At 39.7% G+C, this 21123-nt stretch overlaps 1 protein-coding gene across 2 annotated transcripts in view; it reads right to left on the bottom strand.

The window, feature by feature from the left end:
- The window catches only part of SYT14 (synaptotagmin 14), an 89621-nt gene extending 78624 nt beyond the window's left edge, over positions 1-10997 (bottom strand). For both annotated transcript variants that reach the window (XM_039697795.1, XM_039697796.1), the window contains exon 1: positions 10921-10997. In XM_039697795.1, coding sequence (XP_039553729.1) covers positions 10921-10933 — 13 coding nt within the window. In that variant the 5' untranslated portion in view covers positions 10934-10997. The remainder of the gene's footprint in view (positions 1-10920) is intronic.
- Between the last annotated feature and the right edge of the window lie 10126 nt (positions 10998-21123).

Here is a 21123-nt window from a genome sequence, read left to right as displayed (position 1 = left end):
CCTTGGCTCCAGACACTTCAGAATGCAGTAAAACAATCTTTAGGTAACAACATTCTCCCCCTCTCAAAAATATGGAAATACATTATATAGCACTTATTACTCTTCTCCATTCCATAATAAATTAATTATGACATACAATACAGCATGTAATGATATCAACCAATACTTCAAACTCTTAATTGGTAACAGTAACAGATAGTATTGTAAAGCTTTAAGAAAATACCCGTATTTCTACTTAAATCTACACTTTAAAGAAATAACTGTAGGAAATCCATATATTGGAATGAGAAAGGAAAAAAGGGATCAAATAAATTGAATAAAATGTAACTCTTCTAAAATAAAATTAAATGTCTGTGAAAGTAAAAAGAATCCTCATTTTATGTCAACATACTCAGAAATATAAAATACAAGCTTCAAATATACTCTTGAATGGGAAACTAAGTGTCAGTGAGTCTGAGGATCCCAGGCGTTTTGTAGAGTCATCACCCTTTCAAAATCCCATTGTGATAGCAATATAATTCCCTCATTTCAGTGCATTCTAGAAGCTAGGCATCACCCTTTTCATTCAGAAAGGATTTTGAAAGGAAAACATAAGAAAAACTAAATTAAAAATATAATCCGCTTTTATAATAACAAGGCATTAAAGAACAAACAAATAAAACCCAAAACCAGACAGAGGGAGGAGATTACAATCTTCTTTAAAGTCACTGCAATCATCTTTAGGGAACAAAAGATAAACCAGAAGAGTGACTGCAAGTCTTCTCCCTATAATTTTTCCCCTGTTAGTTTTAAATTCAGCAGCGAAGAAAAAAATAAAAATTATGGCAAAAACTAAAAGGATTTTTAATTACACACATGCCAGACAGTTAAAAATAAGGATTCACCTTAAACACACTGAGGGAAGAGAGCAGCAACAGATTTTGATTATATTCACTGCTCTCAGTGAAATCAACCAGTTTGAAATTGTATCACAAAATACTAATTCTAGATTCAGATTCTGTATTGCTACCTATAGTTTTATAAAGCAAGAGATCTTTACTCAAACATTCAACTTCTAATTCAAGATGGTGTTCCACCAAATAAAGCCTTTACATTAATCAACATGCTGTTTTTTATTGAGCACAAGGTTATAAAATAAATTCATACAATTTAACAGGCATGCAGTCGGGATTTTATTCCCTTTCATTTTCCTAGAAAATTCTAGAAAGTTATTTCTTTTTTTAATAGGTGATTCATTTATTACTTTTTTTTCAAACTGCTTTTGGATGGAAATCAACCATTGAATAAAAATACATCAAATGATATAAAGTTTAAAGAAAGTATATTTTATATTTTAAATTAACGTATTAAAGACATGGAATTTTATCCTCAATTGACTTGGGCTGATTCTTCTTTTCTCCTGTGGTCCTCAAAATTGTGGAACTAATACATAATTCACACCTTGCTTTTATTCATGGATTAACAAATAAACCCAAGTTTTTCCGTCTTTACAACTCCCAAGAATTCTCTCAGCTTTCAATAAACCAGTTACTGAAAGAAACCAAACTGAAAATATGGAAACATTTTGCATGACAGCAAGATGTCAAGCATTAATTTAGCATTTCAGTCTGAAAATGCTGGGTTTGTTTGGGTTAGGCCACAAATCCCAAAGGTTCAGTGGCATGACACACTTAAATTTTATTCTTTAAATATTCTTTTTAGGTAATTTATCATAGTATAGTGTTAGTTCGCCATAATGCTATGGTTAATTAAAATTGCTTGATTTAGACACAAATTATTATTAGTTCAATTCCATCTTGACTAGGAATATAACCTCCTATTTAAGATTTTAAGGTTTAGAGTGAGTTTGCATATAAAACTACATAATTCTATGTCCAAAATGTAATCTGAGAAGAGAAACAAAGCCACTTGGGTACACAGAGCTTTTCATAATGTCAGACAATGGAAGTAAAATGAAAAATAATGAAAGATCAAATAATTTTAGAACTGCACATTCAACAAAACATTTTCATTTTCTTGAGCAAGAAGAATCACCTAGTGGTCCTAAAAATCTAAATCATTCAAACAGTTAAAACAAAAAGAATGGCCAGATATTTTCCAGAGGCAGCTGAAACACCCAATGAAGTTTAATTTTCTCGATTAAAGACAAAGGTTTTGTAAGCCAAGTCTCTATTTGCTAAGATGATTATGGCAGCAACAAGATGAAAATATGTAGATCAAAGATACTGAATTTTGTATTAACTTAAAATTTTATGTCTTTCTAAATTAGCACAATTCAAGATTCAAAGTTCTACTGTGCTCAGAGTTTAGCTGGAACTTCACCACTAGATGCTGATAATAATTGTCAAGAAAATTTAGGCCAGGCATTACCACAAAGTGATGTAGGTTGGGAATGAATGACGCCTCAAAGATTTCAGACCAGGACCAGCATTAGAGAAAGTTCCTCTGAGCCTCAACCAGGCACGTTCTGCAATGACCACAATTCCAAAACCTCTGGAAGCCAGTGGTTCTCGGGGGGAAGGTGTCACCCCTGTCACTGCGAGCACTTCTCCCTTACAGCCAGCCAGGACTCCCCTTGACACAGCTCACAGCCACTGCCCACACTGGGCAGCTTAGAACCCATCTCCATCTCTCAGATCCCCTTGCACAATGAAAGGCTGCAAGAGTGCCTGTCAGATTTCCCCAGGCTACACAAATGGATTTCCTAAGCCCCTCCTCATGCGCCAGGTACTCCATGTTCCCTCCCAGCTTAGTGGCACTCTAGGTCTGAGGTCTCCCAGTTTGCCAGCCTCTCATGCTGGATTAACACAGCTGGATACGTGGCTGGTCCGTGTTCAGTTTGCTGCTCACCCGGATCCTCAGGGTCTCTTCTTCAGAGGTGCTCCCAGCCAGCCTGCCTGCAGGTGGTAATGCAAGGCTTGGACTTCACCTGTCCTTGTGGAAGTTTCTGAGGATCCCTCAGCCCACTCTGAGCTTGCTGAGCACTTGCCAGCCCTGCCCTCCAGCCTATTAACTACTCCTTCCCAGGCATCACCCATAAACTCAGCAAGGGTACACGCCATCCCACCAACAAACACGGTGCACAGTCCCAGTACCAAAACTGTGATGCAACTTAGGCTGCTGCATATAAAACTCATTATTCTTCAGTTCAGCGAAAAAAAATCATGTTGGTAGCTGCAGCAGAACATTACATTGTATCACAAAAGCCTTTTGTCAGCAGGTGTAATTTTTCGGATGCACTTTTTACATGATAAATTACTTTCCTGCTGAGAATTGTTTTTTAATTAGCATTTTCATAAGTTTGGATCACATTCAACAAACGTTTACTTAACATTTTATTCAACAATAGACAACTATTTTTCCCCTTGGCAAACCCAAGACATTCCAGCGCAGAACGACAACATTGAGCAGGTTGAGTAGCAGGAACAGGGTGCTACAGTGTAGAAACATAAAACAGGATATAAGTTAAAAAGCCCAAAACAATGTTAATGTTACCATGTCTAAGCATGTGGAAATGCTAATGTTTCTGCTAGGAATTCAAGAGACCGAGGAAAAGCATTTTTATGTTAAGAGTTTCATACAACATGCTACAAATTTATTAAAATGACAACTCTAATGAAAGACTTCTGGATTCCATATACCAACAAATCTACTTGAAAAATTGCCTCATGCCATGAGCTGAATTCAAGGAAGAGTCTGGGCTTGGATGAACAGACAGCCAACTGTAATGGCAAATAAACAAAGCTGAAGACTTTTGCACATGAGCAACCCTACAGCTGCCATCAGTGTTTTTCCTGAAAAGGTTTCATACAATCATTAGCCCATCCTCACTCATGGCGTAAAATCACCTGTGCATTCCTTTAGCATCCTTTTTCACAAGTTTAGTCTGCAATAATACTGCATACATAAAAATAGAAATGTTTAAAGTTCAATGCTGAGAACGAGTCAAAAAGCAAACTAAAAAGCAAACAACATCTGAATTCATAAGGAGAGAGACAGCAAGGTAAAAAAAAATGGTATTATATATACTTATTTATATGTTTACATCTTTTACATTTTGTGCAGTTTTGTTTTGCTCCTGGTTCCAAAACCTTAAAGAATAAAATAGAGCCACAGAAGACACAGAGAAAGACCAAAAAAAAAAAAAGTCAATAAAAATAGTTTAAAAACAAATGGTTTCCATACAAGGAATGACTTAGTACACTAAGACTCTTGGACCTGAAAAAAACCCACAACAGATGGTGGACACAAACAGGTGAATATAGAACAATTACTCTCTGTCTAATCCACTAATAAGAGAAATAACTATCAGACTAAATTAGCAGCAGACATGTTCAAGACCAGAAGAGTAAAACTCAGATATCTATGTTCTGATTTTATGATACAAACTCCTACTATAATGAATATTGTTGGCACCATTTTAAAAGATCCCTATCTAATAATTTCTTAGCCTAAGGACAGGTTATCTACCTGTCCTAAGAATATTTTGGATTTTGTTTTCCAACTATAAAAGTAATAGCAAACATCAAAACATTTTTTTTCATGAGAAATACTTTCTTTTTAAATTATATTTGTAATCAACAGAACCAATGACACTGACCAATGAATTAGCAATCAGTGACAATTGATCAAGAACAGCATAGCCATTTCTGTTTCTCAAACAAATTTTGCATCCAATCCTACCCACACTGAAACAAATGGAAGCATCTGTATGGACTGAAAGGAGCTAAAAAGAGATGGATTTTCTAAACTAAGTCATAAAGTAGAGAGGTTATTTGGGACCTTCTCCCCTCATCATGAAAATACTATTATCTCTGCTTCCTTTCTATCCAAAATGACTCTTCTGACAACTGAAATATAATTGGCACTATACAAATATTAGTAAGTTCTTTATTTCACTTTGTTCTCAGTCAAGCACTTCTTCAGGTAAGTCTTTCTGGTGGAAATGAAGAAATACAGTAAATAAAGCTAGCAATAGAAACACCCAGTATAAATGGTTCAAATCTGACCTAAAACCTATAATTTCTTTTTACTAAAAATAGAAAGAAAACAACTTCACTGAAAATGGCAAAAAGATTAAACATGCATTGACAAGCAATGTAAAACGCTATCAAATTCAGGAAATAAAGAAGACATCAGCAACAAAAGCTGAAAACAAAACAAAACAAAAAAAACCATGAAAAATTAGTATGACTTCTAGCAAATTCCTACAGTTTTTAATTAACACCACTAATCACTACTCTAGAGCAAAGTTTCACAGAAGAAAGTAAACTGAGAAACATTTCTTCTTTTAGAATGACTCTATGATCTATCCAGAAAAATATACTCATAGAAATAGTTTCAAATATTTCAGATAATGCAATAAGTTTGTGATACTAAAGGAAATTACCAAGAAGAATTTGTATTGCAAAAGATTCCACTTGATAGGAAAACTGCTTATTTTAGCCTACGGAACAAAAGTACCCATAAGATGTGTCAGTCATCCTGAATTTATCCCTCTTCACATCAAAGATTATTCTCCTCTGCAGAATCGTACCTATTAGTTCACAAACTCAACCCTCATTTGCTGTCTTAGAATCAACTTTCAAAATCCTGGCAAAATTTCCCCTTCTTATTCTACAAACTGGTTTACACAGAAATCAGGAAACATCTGCCATCTCCAAGAGTGAAACACACAAAAATTAGGAGGTTCAGTGATTAATTGCTGACTTGAAATCCACTCTAACCTTTACATGCAACATGGACCTTATGCAGTTCAAAAGCTGACAATATGCAGGAAAAAGTTTGGGAGTATCAGCTGAGAATCCCTTCCATCAGTCACTACAAAAGCTGGAAGAGGTATAACTGAATTAGGCTGAAGAGAAAATAAGACCTAATTGTTAAAACAGTTGAAAGTTCTCTGGAAGACAGCAAAACTCTCTCCTTTCTAAGAGGTTCCTTGTATTTGGATGGCTACATAGGCAAACATTTTTAATCAGGTAGTGACTCTGTGTTTACTTTCCTGCGTGACCATCTTGAAAGCCAAGAATTCCAATTTGCAGGAGTGCTAGGCATTAAAAATTAAGATAATTCCAGAAAAATTTCACTCTGAACACATCAACTGTTCTTATATTAAGTATGATAGCTTCATCTCAGCCCACGGGGAACTTGTCAAAAAGAAGTCTGTAAAACATTAGAAATTAGGTGGGGTTTTTTAAAAACGGTTGCCCCCTTTGTTATCTAAAAGATAAGAGACCTGCCAGCTTTCTTTATTTCAATAGATTCAATACTACAGAGATTATGGTGTAAGACAATCCAACCAGGAAACTGGTGATTTTGCCTGTGTCAAAGGTTTCACTGTCATCAGCAAATAATGCAAGCAATCATCCTTACAATGACAATACCAGGCAACACTCACTGAATAGTTTCCACCGCAGTCACTGGATAAGCATAAGGCAGCATGAATCCAATTCTGTGTGGCTGATCCAATATGATACCTTGACATGTGATCCACCACACAGCTGACAAATGTGTTTAAAAGTGGGCCTAAGTATAAAATATGTCTTCTTATATTTAGGCTTCATTAAACACTGATGATGCTGCCCAACCTCTGCCCTGGCCACATCAGCTTGGGTTCAGAAGCACTGCTGTCATTTCAGGACAGCACTAACTTGAGGATCTCCGTGTCACCTTACACCTTGCTAGTGCACCCTGCAGGGACACCTGCACAACCCAGGTAACTGGGAAGTCAAGATAAAACTGTTCCCCAGGCCGGATTCAACCTACAAGCTACACATGATACTCCTACTTAAGCTCTGTAAGCAGCTCATTGCTCTGTTGTTTCCTTTTCTAGATTCTGGAAGTTTGCAACTAGGCATAGTTTTCATGTGACCTATATGAAGCAGTGTTCTAAATACTCTCTCTTTTTGTATCCATAAACAAAAAGTAGGTTCATTCCACAATTTCTTTGTTTCCCAAGGAAATGAGGGTTATATAATTAAACAGTTCACTTCCTGCCTCATTCTTATATTGTTTACAAATTCTCTGGCTAATTTAAGACAAAATAGTAAGAAAGTTTTAAGAACCTAATGTAATGTTTCATACAAATCAGCAAACACAACAGAAACACAACCCCCACCACACCCAAGGACAACCCACCAGCTAACAAACCCCTGCACAGCACAAACAGGTGCAGCTGCCTGCTCCAAACCAAGCAGCTGGAAGGTGGGGGGAAAAGAAGGAGACAATCTTCTCAGAAACCTCAGAGAGATCAGGGCACTTCACAGATACTCAGGAACAAAATTATCAAAAAGGTACATACTTGGAAAGACCTTGAGCTCTGCATCAGCAAGGAGAAGTGTTAAACTGATAGGAGCACAGGGGGAAAACAGGGGAAGCCCTGGTCATTAGTCTCATTATTCTATCAGTAACTTACTAGATGACAACACCCACACCACGCTGTAATTCTTTCTCCTCTTTCTTCCTTTTATCTGTACAGCTCATTATTGTCTTTATTGCTACTTCTCATTTGTTAGCACTAAACTCCTCACAATGGAAACCATATGAAAAGAGTTTAAATCCAAAAGGTTTAGCTCAGTCTGAGAAAGTTCATCTACAGGTATTTTTCCCTCCTTGAAAATGTAAACTTGTATAGCCGGAGCCAGATTACAGCATGTTCAAGTGTGGCCCAAAAATCTGGTAAAAGTAAATTCATGAGGATATACAAGACACACAATTCTGCCTTAGGTTAGAAAACATTCCACCTGTGACCTCTAACATTTCTTTGCCCCACCCTCACTCCATGCAATGTGGTTTCCATTGCTGGTTCCTCACCCAGACCTCAATTCAACAGATTTCTCTTAAGGCAGGCACCAAAGCTTTGCTATTTCTCAAAAGAGGAGAAGCAGCATAGAGCAATCAAATTAATGCTGCCATGAGGAACATTATCACAGTGGTGCTGGAGGATTCTCAGAAGTCACTGCTCAACTTTCTTCCCCACTCCAAGCAAACTGGCACAAGACCCCAGGCTTGGGCAGCAGTAGATGGGAGGATTTTACTCTCAGACTGACCACCAGTCTGGTTTTACTACTCCTTTCCGTTTGGCCTTACTCTCTTCCATACTTAACAGCTCCCCATTCTGATCTTCATCTTAATCCTGCCCTATGAAGAAATGGAAATATTAAGCAATAAATAACCCTGCATCATAAAACAGAGCTCCTAGTAAATACTAAGTGTGTTTTGGAGGATAACTATACAGAAACTAAGAACTGCAAATACAATTCTTTAAACTCATTTGAGCCAGAATTTTTCCAACAGAGTTGCTGTCTGTTGTTTCCTCACAAATCTGACATATGCAAACTCTAACTGGATGTAATTATAAAGATATACAAATGGAACATGTTTTAACATTACATGAACTTTCTAAAGAATAAGATGTAACAGTTCCTGCAATCACTAGATTGGGCTGTGAACTTGATCACATGAAGAATACTTGAATTTTAATTGTCTTTCAGTGACCATAACAAACCACTGGCACTGACCAAACGGGTCCCTGTCCATGGCACCCTGATTCTCTGTAACACCTCATACAAAATGCCTCACTTCTATGAAAACTTTGGGGTTTAGTGTTAGAACCACTGGAAGCTGGTATGCTGAAAAAGTGACACTGGAAATGGTACTTTAAAAGATTTTTAACAACAGACAAAAGCAGTTAACAAATTCTATATTAATTTGAGCTCTTTTAATTTTGTGCACTCTTCACATCTATGTCCTGCTTTGAAGGAGTTTTGAACTATTTTATATTTATTCTTCAAAGAGAAGTTTTCAATCTTGCTTATTTTCTTTGCCTCTACCAAAAACAAAGAAAAAAATTTAAAAATCCGGCCAAATGCAGTGTCCTTAAAACTGAGCAAAGTATTTTCTCTGTTTACTTAAATTCATTTACAAATTTACTTTGACACAAGGTAAATTCTGTATTTTGACAGTTTAGACTAGAAATTCCATGGTTTGATGCCGTCTTCAAGAGCTAACATTCAACCCAAAGTCATTACAGTCAAGGCAAGGCACTGTTGAGCTACAGGAGGGAGAGATCATCAAGGTATGCAATAAAAATTGTAACACCTACCAACAACCCTACAGCAATCAGACAGTCAGCTGAAAACAAAGAGGAGGAGGCAGGCTTGCTACAGGCTACAGCAGAAAAACACTTGGTATTTGCTGTCTTCAGGAACAGCCCTAAATCAAAACCTAGCAGACCCCTTTCATGACTGGAATATTTTTTAATCCCATCTCACATTTAAATGTAAACTATGCACCAAATTTTCTCAAGAGCTTAAGTCCCATTTTGGATATTTCAAATAAGCATCTCCAGGACAGTGGAGCTATTTCTGAAGTCTGGCCATAATAAGAAGTGCTGCATTCTTTTCAAAGGCTAGATTGCTTTATTCATCCATGGCTATTTGCTTTAAAGAAATAATACCCTAAATCCTCTGAAAATATTACACATGAATTTCACATATTGTGAATATTTTCAGATCTAACAGATCCTCACAGATTTCTGGGATAATGCTGCCTGAAATGAAAACAGAGACAGATTTTGAAGGATTTTTTTTTTTTTTGAGCTCAAGTTATGTAAAACGTACAGACCCAGCAGAATTTTTTTGCTATCTTCTTGATAATATTAAGAGGACTTTTCAGCAGAACCCAGCCAACACAAAGCTGGCCAGCTCAGACTCCTGGTGTGCACAGCTTCCAAGACAGGGTGAACATGCAGCTTTGCTTGATCAGTGCAACTTCTCCTTACAGAGGCCTGAATCCAGGGAAACTGACAGCAGAGAAGCATCCCACATGCGAAACAAACCAGAACAGTTTGTTTCCCCCACATACCCACTGTTTTCCTAAATGCTTTAAGCTATAACAACAGATGCTTTCAGAAAGAAACACCTCGGCCAAGGAAGTTGTATACTTTAGGTCCTTGTCTGGCTAGAAATAAAGTTCTGTTTGGTTTTTGGGGTTTTTTAAAGGATTTTTAACGAAGTGCAAAATTACTCTCAGAGTCGAGAGGAGAGGTTTCAAAGCAACGCTCAGAAGCCCTGCCTTTGGAGATGAGCATCTCCAAACAAACCCAACAAGTGTCGAGTACATCTCGCTCCTTTGTTGTTGTTTCTAAGTGATGACTAGAAAGATCTGCGGACAGCAGCTCCAGTGCAGCCTGTTAGCGCCCAGCAGCCGGCGGAGAGCAGGGAGCATCCCTCGCCTGGGCACTCAGCTGTCAGAGACTCCGGGGCCCGGAGAGAGTGACAACGAGTTTCAGAGCAGTTGGCAAAGTCCCTGCGGGGAGGGTTGCGCACCTCCGGCACCGACCTTCCCAGCCCGGGCGCGGGGCCCGGGCAGTCCGGGAGCCGGCGGCGGGCAGGGGCGGCAGAGCCCGGCCCGGGGGGCTGCGCCGCCCGCCCCCGCCCGCGCAAGGGCGGCTCACGGCACGGAGGGACGGACGCCTCCGTCCTCCTCGGGTCCCCTCCGCGACGCCCACGGGCGCACGCCCGGCATCCCCAGGGCAGGCGGCGGCGGAGGTGGAGGAGGAGAAGGAAGGATGCCGGCCACGGTGCCAGGGATTTATTTACCCCGCCCGGCTCCTGGGCACGGAGACGGGAGGAGGGAGCACCACACTCACCTCTCCCCCATCGCCAAAGAGCCCTTGACCCGCAGCCCCTGCAGCCGGGCCGGGGGGCACGGGGAGCAGAGGAGGCGGCCCCCCGCCGCCCTCCTCGGCTGGGGTCCCGCTCGGCTTCGGTGCGCCCCCACCTCCCGCCGCGGTGGGAGCCCTGCCTCCCCCCGGAGCCGCCCCTCTCCCCGTGCCCGGGGGAGGAGAGGGAGAGGAGGGGGCTGGGGGAGGGGAGCGGTTCGGGGCGAGAGAGAGGAGCCCGTTATTGGCCTACTTACCATCAATCGCCATGATCCCCGGCGGGGTGGGCCGTACCAAGCGGAGGGAGCGCACGCAGGAGAGGCGCTGCCGGGCGCCGCGGCTGCCAGGCGGGAGCGGCGGGAGGGGCGGCGCGGGAGGTGAGCGGGGCGGGGCCGCGGCGCGTCACTCCCCCGCCCGGCCCCGCCCGGCCCGCCCGCCCCGGCCGCCCTCAGCCCCTCAGCAAAACCTGCTCCGCCGCTTTCCGCGGTGCTGTTCCTGGGTTTCCTTCTCCAAGCGAGCAGCTGAAATTAAACCCAAAGCTCTGAGGGCACTAAGTGTCAGAAAAGCCGTGCCTCACGCTTCTGCTTCACAGAATCTCAGAATACCCTGAGTTGGAAGTGACCCAAAAGGGTCATCTAGTCCAAGTCCTGGCCCTGCACAAGACACACCAAGAGTCACCATGTGCCTGAGAGCATTGTCCAAAAGCTTTCTGAGTTCTGCCAGGCTGGTGCTGTCACCACTGACCTGGGGAACCTGAGCCAGTGCCCAGCCATCCTCTGGGTGAAGAACCTTGTCCTGATATCCAGCCTAAGCCTGCCCTGACACAGCTTCATGTCCTGTCACTGGCACCACAGAGCAGGGATCAGTGCCTGCCCCTCCTCTTCCCTCACCAAGAAGTTGTAGCTGCAGTGAGATCTCCCCTCATTCTCCTCCAGACCAAGTGACCTCAGACACTTCTAACTCACAGTTTATAATAAAACCAGCTTGGTTCATTACATTGACTAATTACATCCATAACTGCACAAAACTGCTTGTGGCAGCTCTAGTACTGCCTCTACAGATTGTCTTTTCCAGGATTCTTCTCCCTTTCTTTTAAAATACCATGCTGAAACTGTCTTTTGGAGGCAAGTTTGAAGTAATTCTCCCCCTTTAGTCCGCTCTCGTGAGAACACACCTAGAATACCACATTCATCTCTGGGGCCACCAATATAAGAAGGCTGTGGTCCTGTTGGAGTAGGTCAAGAGGTGCTGGGGCCTCTGTTGCTACTCCTTCCTCTGTCCCACCCGCCACAGGTTTTTCCTCTCGCTTCCATGCCTTTTCCTCAGCTCTCTTGCACTTGAACCAGCCTCTCTTTCCCTGGAGTTCTGCAGTTGTTTTCCCAGCCAGGAAATTCTTCTTCTACACTCTCCTCCTCGCCTCCCAGAAGTGGCAAAAGGATCATCAGAGCGAGCAAAGAGAACAGGGTTTTGCAAGGCCCTGCAGCATTTACCACAAGGATCCAGAAGGATATCTGGGACAAATCATGCATGGCTCCTGCAACTAAGCTAGAAAACACCCGAACAGAAAGCTTGTATTATGGATTTTATACTGTAATCTTGTACAGGATATAGGATGTTCGTAAAATTCTGTTACTGTGACAGAAAGTCCTGGTAGCATTTGAAGCTGTAAAGAAACACATTGCTACATGCAAACAGGTTTTTAATACATAAGTAGGCTGGCCAAACATAAGAAAATTTTCACAAGATGGTAAGGAGGAATACCTTTTGTACCAGTATCATCTTTCTGCCAAATGTTTAGTCACTGTTCAAATCCTGGAAGCATTAATCCCCTTCAGTCTCACAGCCTTCAGAAATCTTTTGTCATGTAGAAAAATCAATGTGTTTTCTCAAATTTGTTCTCCACCTCAGGAGAAAAACAGAAAACAAAAAACTTTAAAGTGAGGCATTTAAAAGCACAGTCAGCCTGAGCAAAATGACTGTCTTGAAAAACACAAGTCCCAAATGACAGACATATGTCCAGACCAGAACCAACAGAAAAAAGATCTTCAAAGAGAAAATGTCAGCAGAGCTTAATGGCAAATCTATTTCTCTGTACCAGCACTGACATTTACCTCAAATACCCTAATGATTTGCTGTTCTTCCTCTTCCTTCCATGCCTTTTCCTCAGCTCTCCTGGTTCTAGAAAGAGTTCCAGCCCCCCTTTCCTTACAGTTTGTGTTGATGGCCATCATACTGATGATATTACTGTATTGATTACAGGGATGAAGCTTCCCATGGGATCAAGTACATGGAGTTATTATTCTTCTCTGCTCTGTTTTTTTATTTCTCCCCCTGCTTTTGGCAGCATCCCCAGTATGAAGGAACTACCAATCAGATGTCATCAAATCTTTCCAGGGCACAGACATCCACCCATACAGAATCCAGCATAGAATTTTTGAGATGTTTAAAAAGTCATCCAAAATTTTTGGAGAGCCTCATATGTCATGACGATTCCATGATTCATGTATGCAATTACCATAATGGGATGCAGAAGTTCATGTCATTGGACAGACTCTTTTTGAGTGTGATATATGAACCTATGTTTGTGAATTAATGACACTATTATTGTAACTTTTGGTCCAGGGGTTTGGTTTTCAAAACATAAAAGAAACACATAACTTACCCAAAAGTAATGAAAGCTCAGTTTGGAAAAAACAGTTTCAGGATAAACATTATTCCACATCAACAAAGAGATGGTGTGAAATGTATGTGTAAGGAACCAAAACACGACTTTTCAGAGCTATGCTGAATCAAATCTGTTCTATTTGTGCTTAAGTTTCACAAGTACATGTTTAAAATTTCTTGCTTTATTGAAACAGCAGATACTCCTGCCCACCACCATAGCAGTCTCATTTTTTTAATGTCACCAGGAGGGACAAATCTTGAACATACTTCCAAAATTCGACTATTTAATTTTGTTCCTATGGTGTAGTTGAGACTGTGTAAGCCATAGCTTCATCCATTCCCTGCACAAAAGGAGCACAGCTGGTCAGTTTGGACGTGTCAGAAATTGTCTACTGAATCCAGTGGGCAATTCATTCTGCTGGGAGCATTTACATGTGATCCCACAAGTATGCCCTTTGCAGAATAGCACAGCTGCACACAAACATGACTACAGCTCAACTCCAGACCTTAAGTAAAGTTGATAAATCCTTAATGTACAAACAATTTACAGGTTATCAAGAGTTCCCTGTCAAATGGAAGAACCTAGTGACAAGAGATTTGCTGACAGCAATGCAGCTATCTGGCAGATACAGGATAAATTTAATCCCATAAACCCTAAACTTTTCAACAAGCTACCTACACAGGAGAAACTTCTCCCACTGCACTGATGTGAAGCCACTTTGGCAATTAAAACCAAAAGCTGCTGGAAACTTTGGCATGAGTGCCCCAGGAAGAAAAATACATTAAAGATCCATTTAAGGCCTGATCTTTGCCAGACCTTTTTGGATTTTCTCTTCCATCTTAGCCTTAATAATCTTAGTATTAAACCAGATATAATTTAAGAGTATGTGCTTCATGAAAACTTAGAATACATGTAAACCATGGCATGTGTGAATGAAAAGACTAACTGAAGTGTCAGAAAACACAGACTATCAGTAACCAGAAAGGTCGGAGCCCTAGATTTGTAATCTGCTAACTAAGATGCCAGACAGATAAGGTATCTATAATTGTCGTGATGTGAACAAAGTGAGTTCATGATTGAACAAACAGTGGAAGAAAATTTCCATGTAAATTTTTCAGTGGAATGTTGCCTTTTCGTTCAGCTGTAGGTACTCTGCAGTAACACAGTGGTTTCACTGAAATGCCATTGGGGAAGGAAGTGAAATATCCAAGGTCTTGCATTTCAGACAAAAACTTTCAATCTCAAGACTTTTTACTTCATATTATATTTTAAAATAATAATTACATTAAAATGAAGCACCTTGATCTTATCTATATAAAATCTTTCTGTAAGAAAACTCAGTCTTTTGCCGAAAGTTCACTTAATGGAGCTTTCCAAAACTGTGTGCATACAGCTTGCACACAGCTTCCCTGTGTATTTCTCTCTGGCTGTATTTCAATCTGTAAAGAAAACAGATTTTTAAAGAAGGGATCAAAACTCCCACAAAACTGAAATTCTGATTTTTTGACCAGGAACCTTAAAAAAGTCCCAGCAGGAAGCACAATGATATGCAGCTCCAGGGTGTTCTCTCCTGCAGATTATTTATAGGAATGCAAAAAACCTGGTGCAGCAACGTTGAAGTGAAGAGACGAATAGATAAAATCTCTAACCCATAATGTTAGAAGTGAAAACACGACCTCTGAAACATCTTCAAGAAAGGTCTCCAAAGATATTATTACTCCAGCAGATGAGAAGATGGCTAAGAATTATAATACAGTACTGTGTCCTAATTGATTTGGAATATCAGTTTACAACTTCCCGTAAGGATTTTTGGCAGCAATTTTGTGAGCACTGCCAATCAGATTTGCAATCAGATTAGGTTTGCATGCACAGTGTTCTTTATTAGGACATTAAATACCTGACCTTTCAATATTAAGATTGGCATTATCAAGTTTTTTGGCACTAATTAAATAACCTGTGACTCTTATTTAGCTTCTCATAGTTTTTGAAAGCTATGAAAGACAACTGGAACCCTCTGCCCTCTGGAACTGCAGAGCTACATGTGGTAAGAGTGATACACCAGATACACTTGAGTCTCCACTCCTCGGAAAAGAAACATAAACCTGACTCTTGAAGCAAATTATTTGGCCAAATAATACTCAATGTGTAACTTCATATACAAGAATAAATTATTGAGAAACTGGAAAACAGTGTTTCCAGCAGCATCTTTGTTCTGCCAAATTTGGGACTTCACAAGGTTGGATTTCCAACTGGGATACAGTTGGAAAAGGTCCAACTGTAAATTGGTCCAAACTGCTAAATCAAAATGGAAATATTTTTGTTCAGATTCATATTGTTAATCCATGGGTGATGTGTCTGCTACAGAAATAAAAATTGAAATAAACAAAAATGTGATTTTTCATGCCTATGCATTCTAGTGGATGTTCAGTTAGCCATAAGCCACATGCAAACTTCAGAGCTGAATGAATAAAATAATGATTCTTACTGTGCACTGATAAAAATCTTAGCTGGCTCAAGCAACCAAAGTTAATATTATTCAACTGTGTTGTCTTGCACTGCCCCAAAACAAAAACCTCATGAAGATACAGCTAGTACTATTAAATGCAATTCCAAAGAAATGTGGCAATCATTGAGCACATTTGCTCACACAAACTGAGAAATGGTAAACCAAAAGTATGTAAGAAAAAGTCATACGCCAAATTTATGCACAATCTGTTCAGACATGCCAGCTTTTCCATGAGAAGCTGAACTAATGAAGTGGGTGTCCTGGAGGTGTAGCTCTGTACCTCTTATCTCCACCCCTCCCCAGTGGGACATCTCTTGGTTATTCCTATGTTATCCTCTGCTACATTCCCAGTGTTAACAGGCTATGCTGCAATTATTCCAGAGCTTTGCACAGGCTGTTTGAAAGGTTGAGAAGCTGTCAAATTAAAGGTACAAATGATGAATTGTCATAATTGCTCAGTTCTTCTGACCTTTTCTTCAATGAGGGTACTAATTTCACTCTTTCCTCTACACAGAAGTTAGTTTCCCTGAAACTGGAAGGAACCTAAACAGTTTTAGGATCTTGATGAACTTGACCAACTGTTCCTAAGCTGAGGCTTCCCTCAGCTTTCCTAGGTAGAAGCATTTGAGAAAGAGAACATATTCACATAAACCTAATCTGCTTGGGAAATAACATTAGGAATCTCAAAGCCCAGCAAGTATCCTTCACAACTCCAGCAAAATATGAAAAATGAACCATTCAACTACACTTTAAAAACAAAGCTGCATTTTAAAGCAAATTTCCAACAAAAAAAATCCCTGTGTTCTTTCAAAACAGGTATAGCATACGAATATGCCGACACACAAATGGATGGGGATTACTGTGCTTTCTCACAGAAGAGCTATGTGAACATCTAATTAGAGAAGCCATAGTATAAAATAGTGATATGAAAACAGACATACATACACAGTATGAACAGCTGGCCGTTCTGAAGCCACACCTAATTTTTTGATGGAAAAAAGCGTCTTCATCAAAAAGCCATCAAAGGTAATACCGTGGAACAAAATCAAATTCAATCTCCGTTATTCATACTTAAAATATTAAAAGGGGATTGAAAGATGTGATCCAGTTCTCCTGAAGGACTATTTTTAGAAAGAACAAGGTCCTGGATGCTAACAGCCTATTGGCCTGGTTCATGCCAGCATAAAATGAATGACCTTGCTGTCACAACCTCATCTGATAGAGAGGAGAGGCTGCAAATGGTGTGAAAAGAGACTGAGCTGCCACAAGCTGTAAAACCACACCGTACATAGAGGCAGAGTTAAAGCTGTCACAGTGTTGGTTATTAAAACATTTAAATCTCAGATTGCTCGAACAGTACAGGAGTTTTCCTGTCAGAGTGTTCTTAAAGCTGGTTGCTCACCAACTGGCACTGTGAATCCAAGAGTGGGAGAGATTCTCTTCCCTGTGGCCCAGGCAGCTCATAAAAGTGGTGTATGCATAGGTGGTGGTGTCAGCACAGGGAGTTAATCACACTCCCAAGGCAGGGGAAGTGATAAGAGATTCACAAGGTGGTTTACAGCATTAGTTACCCACAGCATGTATGCCAGTCCTGGTTTATCGACTAGCCCTGGCCAAACCTACCCACAGTTGCTGTTCTTGGCTAACCTTGACAAAGTCACTCCTGTTGCCATGAAACAGCTTCCTTCGCTCTCACTCTTCATCTCCCTCTAATTGCCTTTAGTGCATTCTCTGCTTCCGTGCTTTGCTTCTGTGCCCTCCCACCTGTACCCTGGTTCGCTCAAGCCGCCACTCCTGGATCGCACTGAGTACTTTTGTGTTGCTGCTCTGCGTGTAAAGGAGGCGAAACTGATCTCTGTAGAGGAGGGCGACAGCTAGCAACAAAAGAAAGTGCTTGACAAACACTGTCCCCTTAGCAACGATAAGGCTGTAGCTGCAGCCAGACCTCTTAGGGTCTCTCTGGAACGAATGGTACCCTTAACCATTCCTGCTGGGAGGCTTGTGCTAAGTATATAATCTGCATTTAATTTCCCTCTAAATGCAGCAACTTGTTTTGTACATGTTCCTGCACAGCTGAGAGCTCAAGCCTGTGAAGTACTTGTTACATCCTTTCCCACTGAACTTAGTCCCCAGGAACAGTATTGTAAAAATATTTTGAAAAGAAATAAGGGTTCAAAAGGCTGCATCCATCTAATTTCATGTTTCTTTTTACTGATAAAAGCTTTAGTCTGCCTTTTAATTATTTAAAATATTTCCAAGTCATACAGCGACATATGATCTACTCTGATTTTTGGACTTAGCAGAGCTGTTCTTAATGCTGTTTCTGAACATACATTCTGTTCTTACGTTTAAAATAACTACCAGAATATGTCATTCATTCTGATGGCACCACAAATATTCTATTGATGCATTAATGACATTTCTGAATCAAAAGAAAAATTTTTACTTAAAGTGCATGAAACCTGCAGAATTGTTAAAGTCACTGTTAAATGCAAGAACCTATTTAAATGCGTATTTTTATTTACATTTCTATTGCCCTATTAAAAGGCTTCCTTCCATGAAAAAAATCAAATTATACATAAACTGGATGTATAATGATGACTTTTTTTAAAGGTTGCTCTTTTATTCAACTACATCAAGATTGAGAATTCTACAGAAGAGCTGTAGAATCACAGAATTAAAGTATTATATATATGAATTACTCAGGCTTAATCTACATTTTTAAGGTAATTAATAAAAAGCTACTGAATTAGTTCATTAAAAGCATTTTATATTTGCTAGCTTAAGCATGTGCTTTCAAAAATTGCCCAACTTCCAGTCTGGAATTTAGCAGAAATTTTCACAAAGATTTCTGAAATACAAATACTTATAAATGGAGAGCTCCACAGAGGCAGAAATTATTTAAGAAAAAAGAAGAAAACTTGGTAACAAGCTAAACTGAAGTTAGTTTGCCACTCAAGTATGTAAAACAAACTGTTTTAAAGCTGATCAACCTGCTTTCTCCTTCTCTAAGATCCAGCTTCTTCCATTAGAAGAAATAAAGTGATACATATTCCAGTCTGACCTCCTTAATTCCCTTAATTATCTTACTGATACTCCATGGTAATAAAGGATTTGAAAAGTGAAAACTTACATTTAAATGAGGAGATTGTCCTTGGAGAAACATCTTCTATCCTAGAAGAGTAGATAAGTAAACATGATTCCTCCAGGGCATGAAGGCACTAGAGCAGGATTGGTTTGGTAGGGGAAGGATGGGTTGTGTTTGTAGAGCAGGGAACCATATGAAGGGTCAGTAAGGTATTAGTCATATGGCTTTAAAACCTCTATTTCTGTTTGGTGTGAGTTTGACTTAGTCATAAACTTGCTTCAGCTATCTAAATGTTTTTCCCAAAAAGATGTATCTTAATTTTTCTGCTTTTCAAAAAAGCTTGATGCAGACATATTAAAATAAAACTGTTTCATTTCAGATGTGTTAAATTATCATCTAACATTCATGTCTTTTCTAAGAGATGTAGATACAAAAGTATCTTTGGGAAAAAATGTAATGTTATAGGAAAAATATTCACAAACCCACCACGAAACTTCAAAAATATTTATCCTAAATCCCAAGTTACTGAGCTGGATTTATCATTATAATATTTTTAAAACTGTGAGGCAACAGCTGTCTAGAATTGTGCTTTCTAACTTTCTGCCTTCTTTGTCCCTTTCCAATATTAAACTTATTTTTCATTATTTCCAGCTACATGTTACCCGTGTCTGGAACCCCTCCCCTGCTGATCCCAATCTATACAATTACTTCGCCTTGGCAGTTCTTGTTGGCTCCCAAAAATGTTTTCAGTCCAAGTGAAAGCTGTACTCTCTACCACCATTTTCTTTGCCAGTTTTCCCAAAGTCATTGGTCCTAGTTGCTGGCTATCATCTGTGTGCTCCTTTCCCTCTCCTCTACATGCATTTTTGCCCTTGGTAGGTCATTTTTTGGCTCTGTGTTTCATTTGAACCTGCTCCCAATATTCTTTCAACTGCAGCCTATGTGACTCTCCAAAAGAGAAAAGTACTCCACTGGAATTATATCACTATATTTTAGAACAGGATCTGGCCCTCCTTGAAGTCATTTAATGAGATTAATCTCTTGTTGCATAATAGAACATTTTAGTCAAAGAGAAGTCAATTTCCTTTGGTTACATCTTCATTGTATCAATCTACACAATACTATTGCAAAGTAAGGAAACAAAGTTTCCCTTATTTGAAAGAGAAATGTCAGTGAAATGGAAGCTGTAAGGCTTAATAAAATAATCCTGCTCAATAAAACAGGACCAGAGACCATCCCATGTCTCTGGGGTCAGCTGGCACCGCCTGGATGCACGGTTCTGGGTTCTTTCTTTTGTCTTATGAACTGCTTCTGTGGTCCTATGACATCATCACTGCACCCATGATTTTTTTTTCCTTCTCAGATGTCTCAAACAATGCAAGAGCTACATACAGTCCACCAGAGCGTGCATTCATGGCATTTATTGAAATATGGGTAGATGTTGCATGCCATTGGGCAGGTTATGATGGTACAAGAGGAAGTTAAGGGTGATGGTATGACGGTACAAGTTACGATGGTACAAGAGGAAGTTAATTTGTTGGAGAACTGTACAGGTTACAGGAAAAAGGTGCAGGTTTTTCTGTACCACCCGGTGGCAATTTTGGTGTAACAAAAGTCTTGCAAGCATTTTATGAGGCTAAGAATCAGTATTTCTTGAAGCAGGGCCCTGTGCCTATTGGGTGGGCTAGGTATACTATGGTCACTTTGCCCAGCCATGAATATCCAGTGGAGTAGATATTTCTTATACTAGCTAAATGTTTTAAAGTCACACATTAAAAGTTGTATTTCAGGGTATAGGTAACATAATGATACTGATACCAGGCAGTTCAGAACATGGAAGATGGCACCATTGTAAAACAATTTGCTTTTGTTCATTCTCTTTGTGGAAAAGTTGCTTCCATAATCCATTAGGGAATTTATTTTCAATCAGATGTCACATTCAGCAATGTTTTTTTCTGGTGGCTGAGTTCTCTTGGGTTAGTATTTTTTTAATAAAAAGTGTGCTGGTATTTCTGTTACATGTCTCTAGCCTAAAGTATGGTTTGAAGCAAGTACTTATTCATTTTGCTGTTAAAGTTGATAAGATTCACAATTCATGAACTGTGAATTAATAAACAAACTGAATTAATGAACTTACACAAATTCACAGACTTACATTAAATGAACTACTGTGCAGACTGTAAGAGGCAATGGCATATGGG

The sequence above is a fragment of the Passer montanus genome, unplaced genomic scaffold, assembly GCF_014805655.1.
Source record: "Passer montanus isolate IOZ18808 unplaced genomic scaffold, ASM1480565v1 scaffold12, whole genome shotgun sequence".
Lineage (NCBI taxonomy): Eukaryota > Metazoa > Chordata > Aves > Passeriformes > Passeridae > Passer > Passer montanus.
This window is presented reverse-complemented; position numbering and strand designations above follow the sequence as displayed.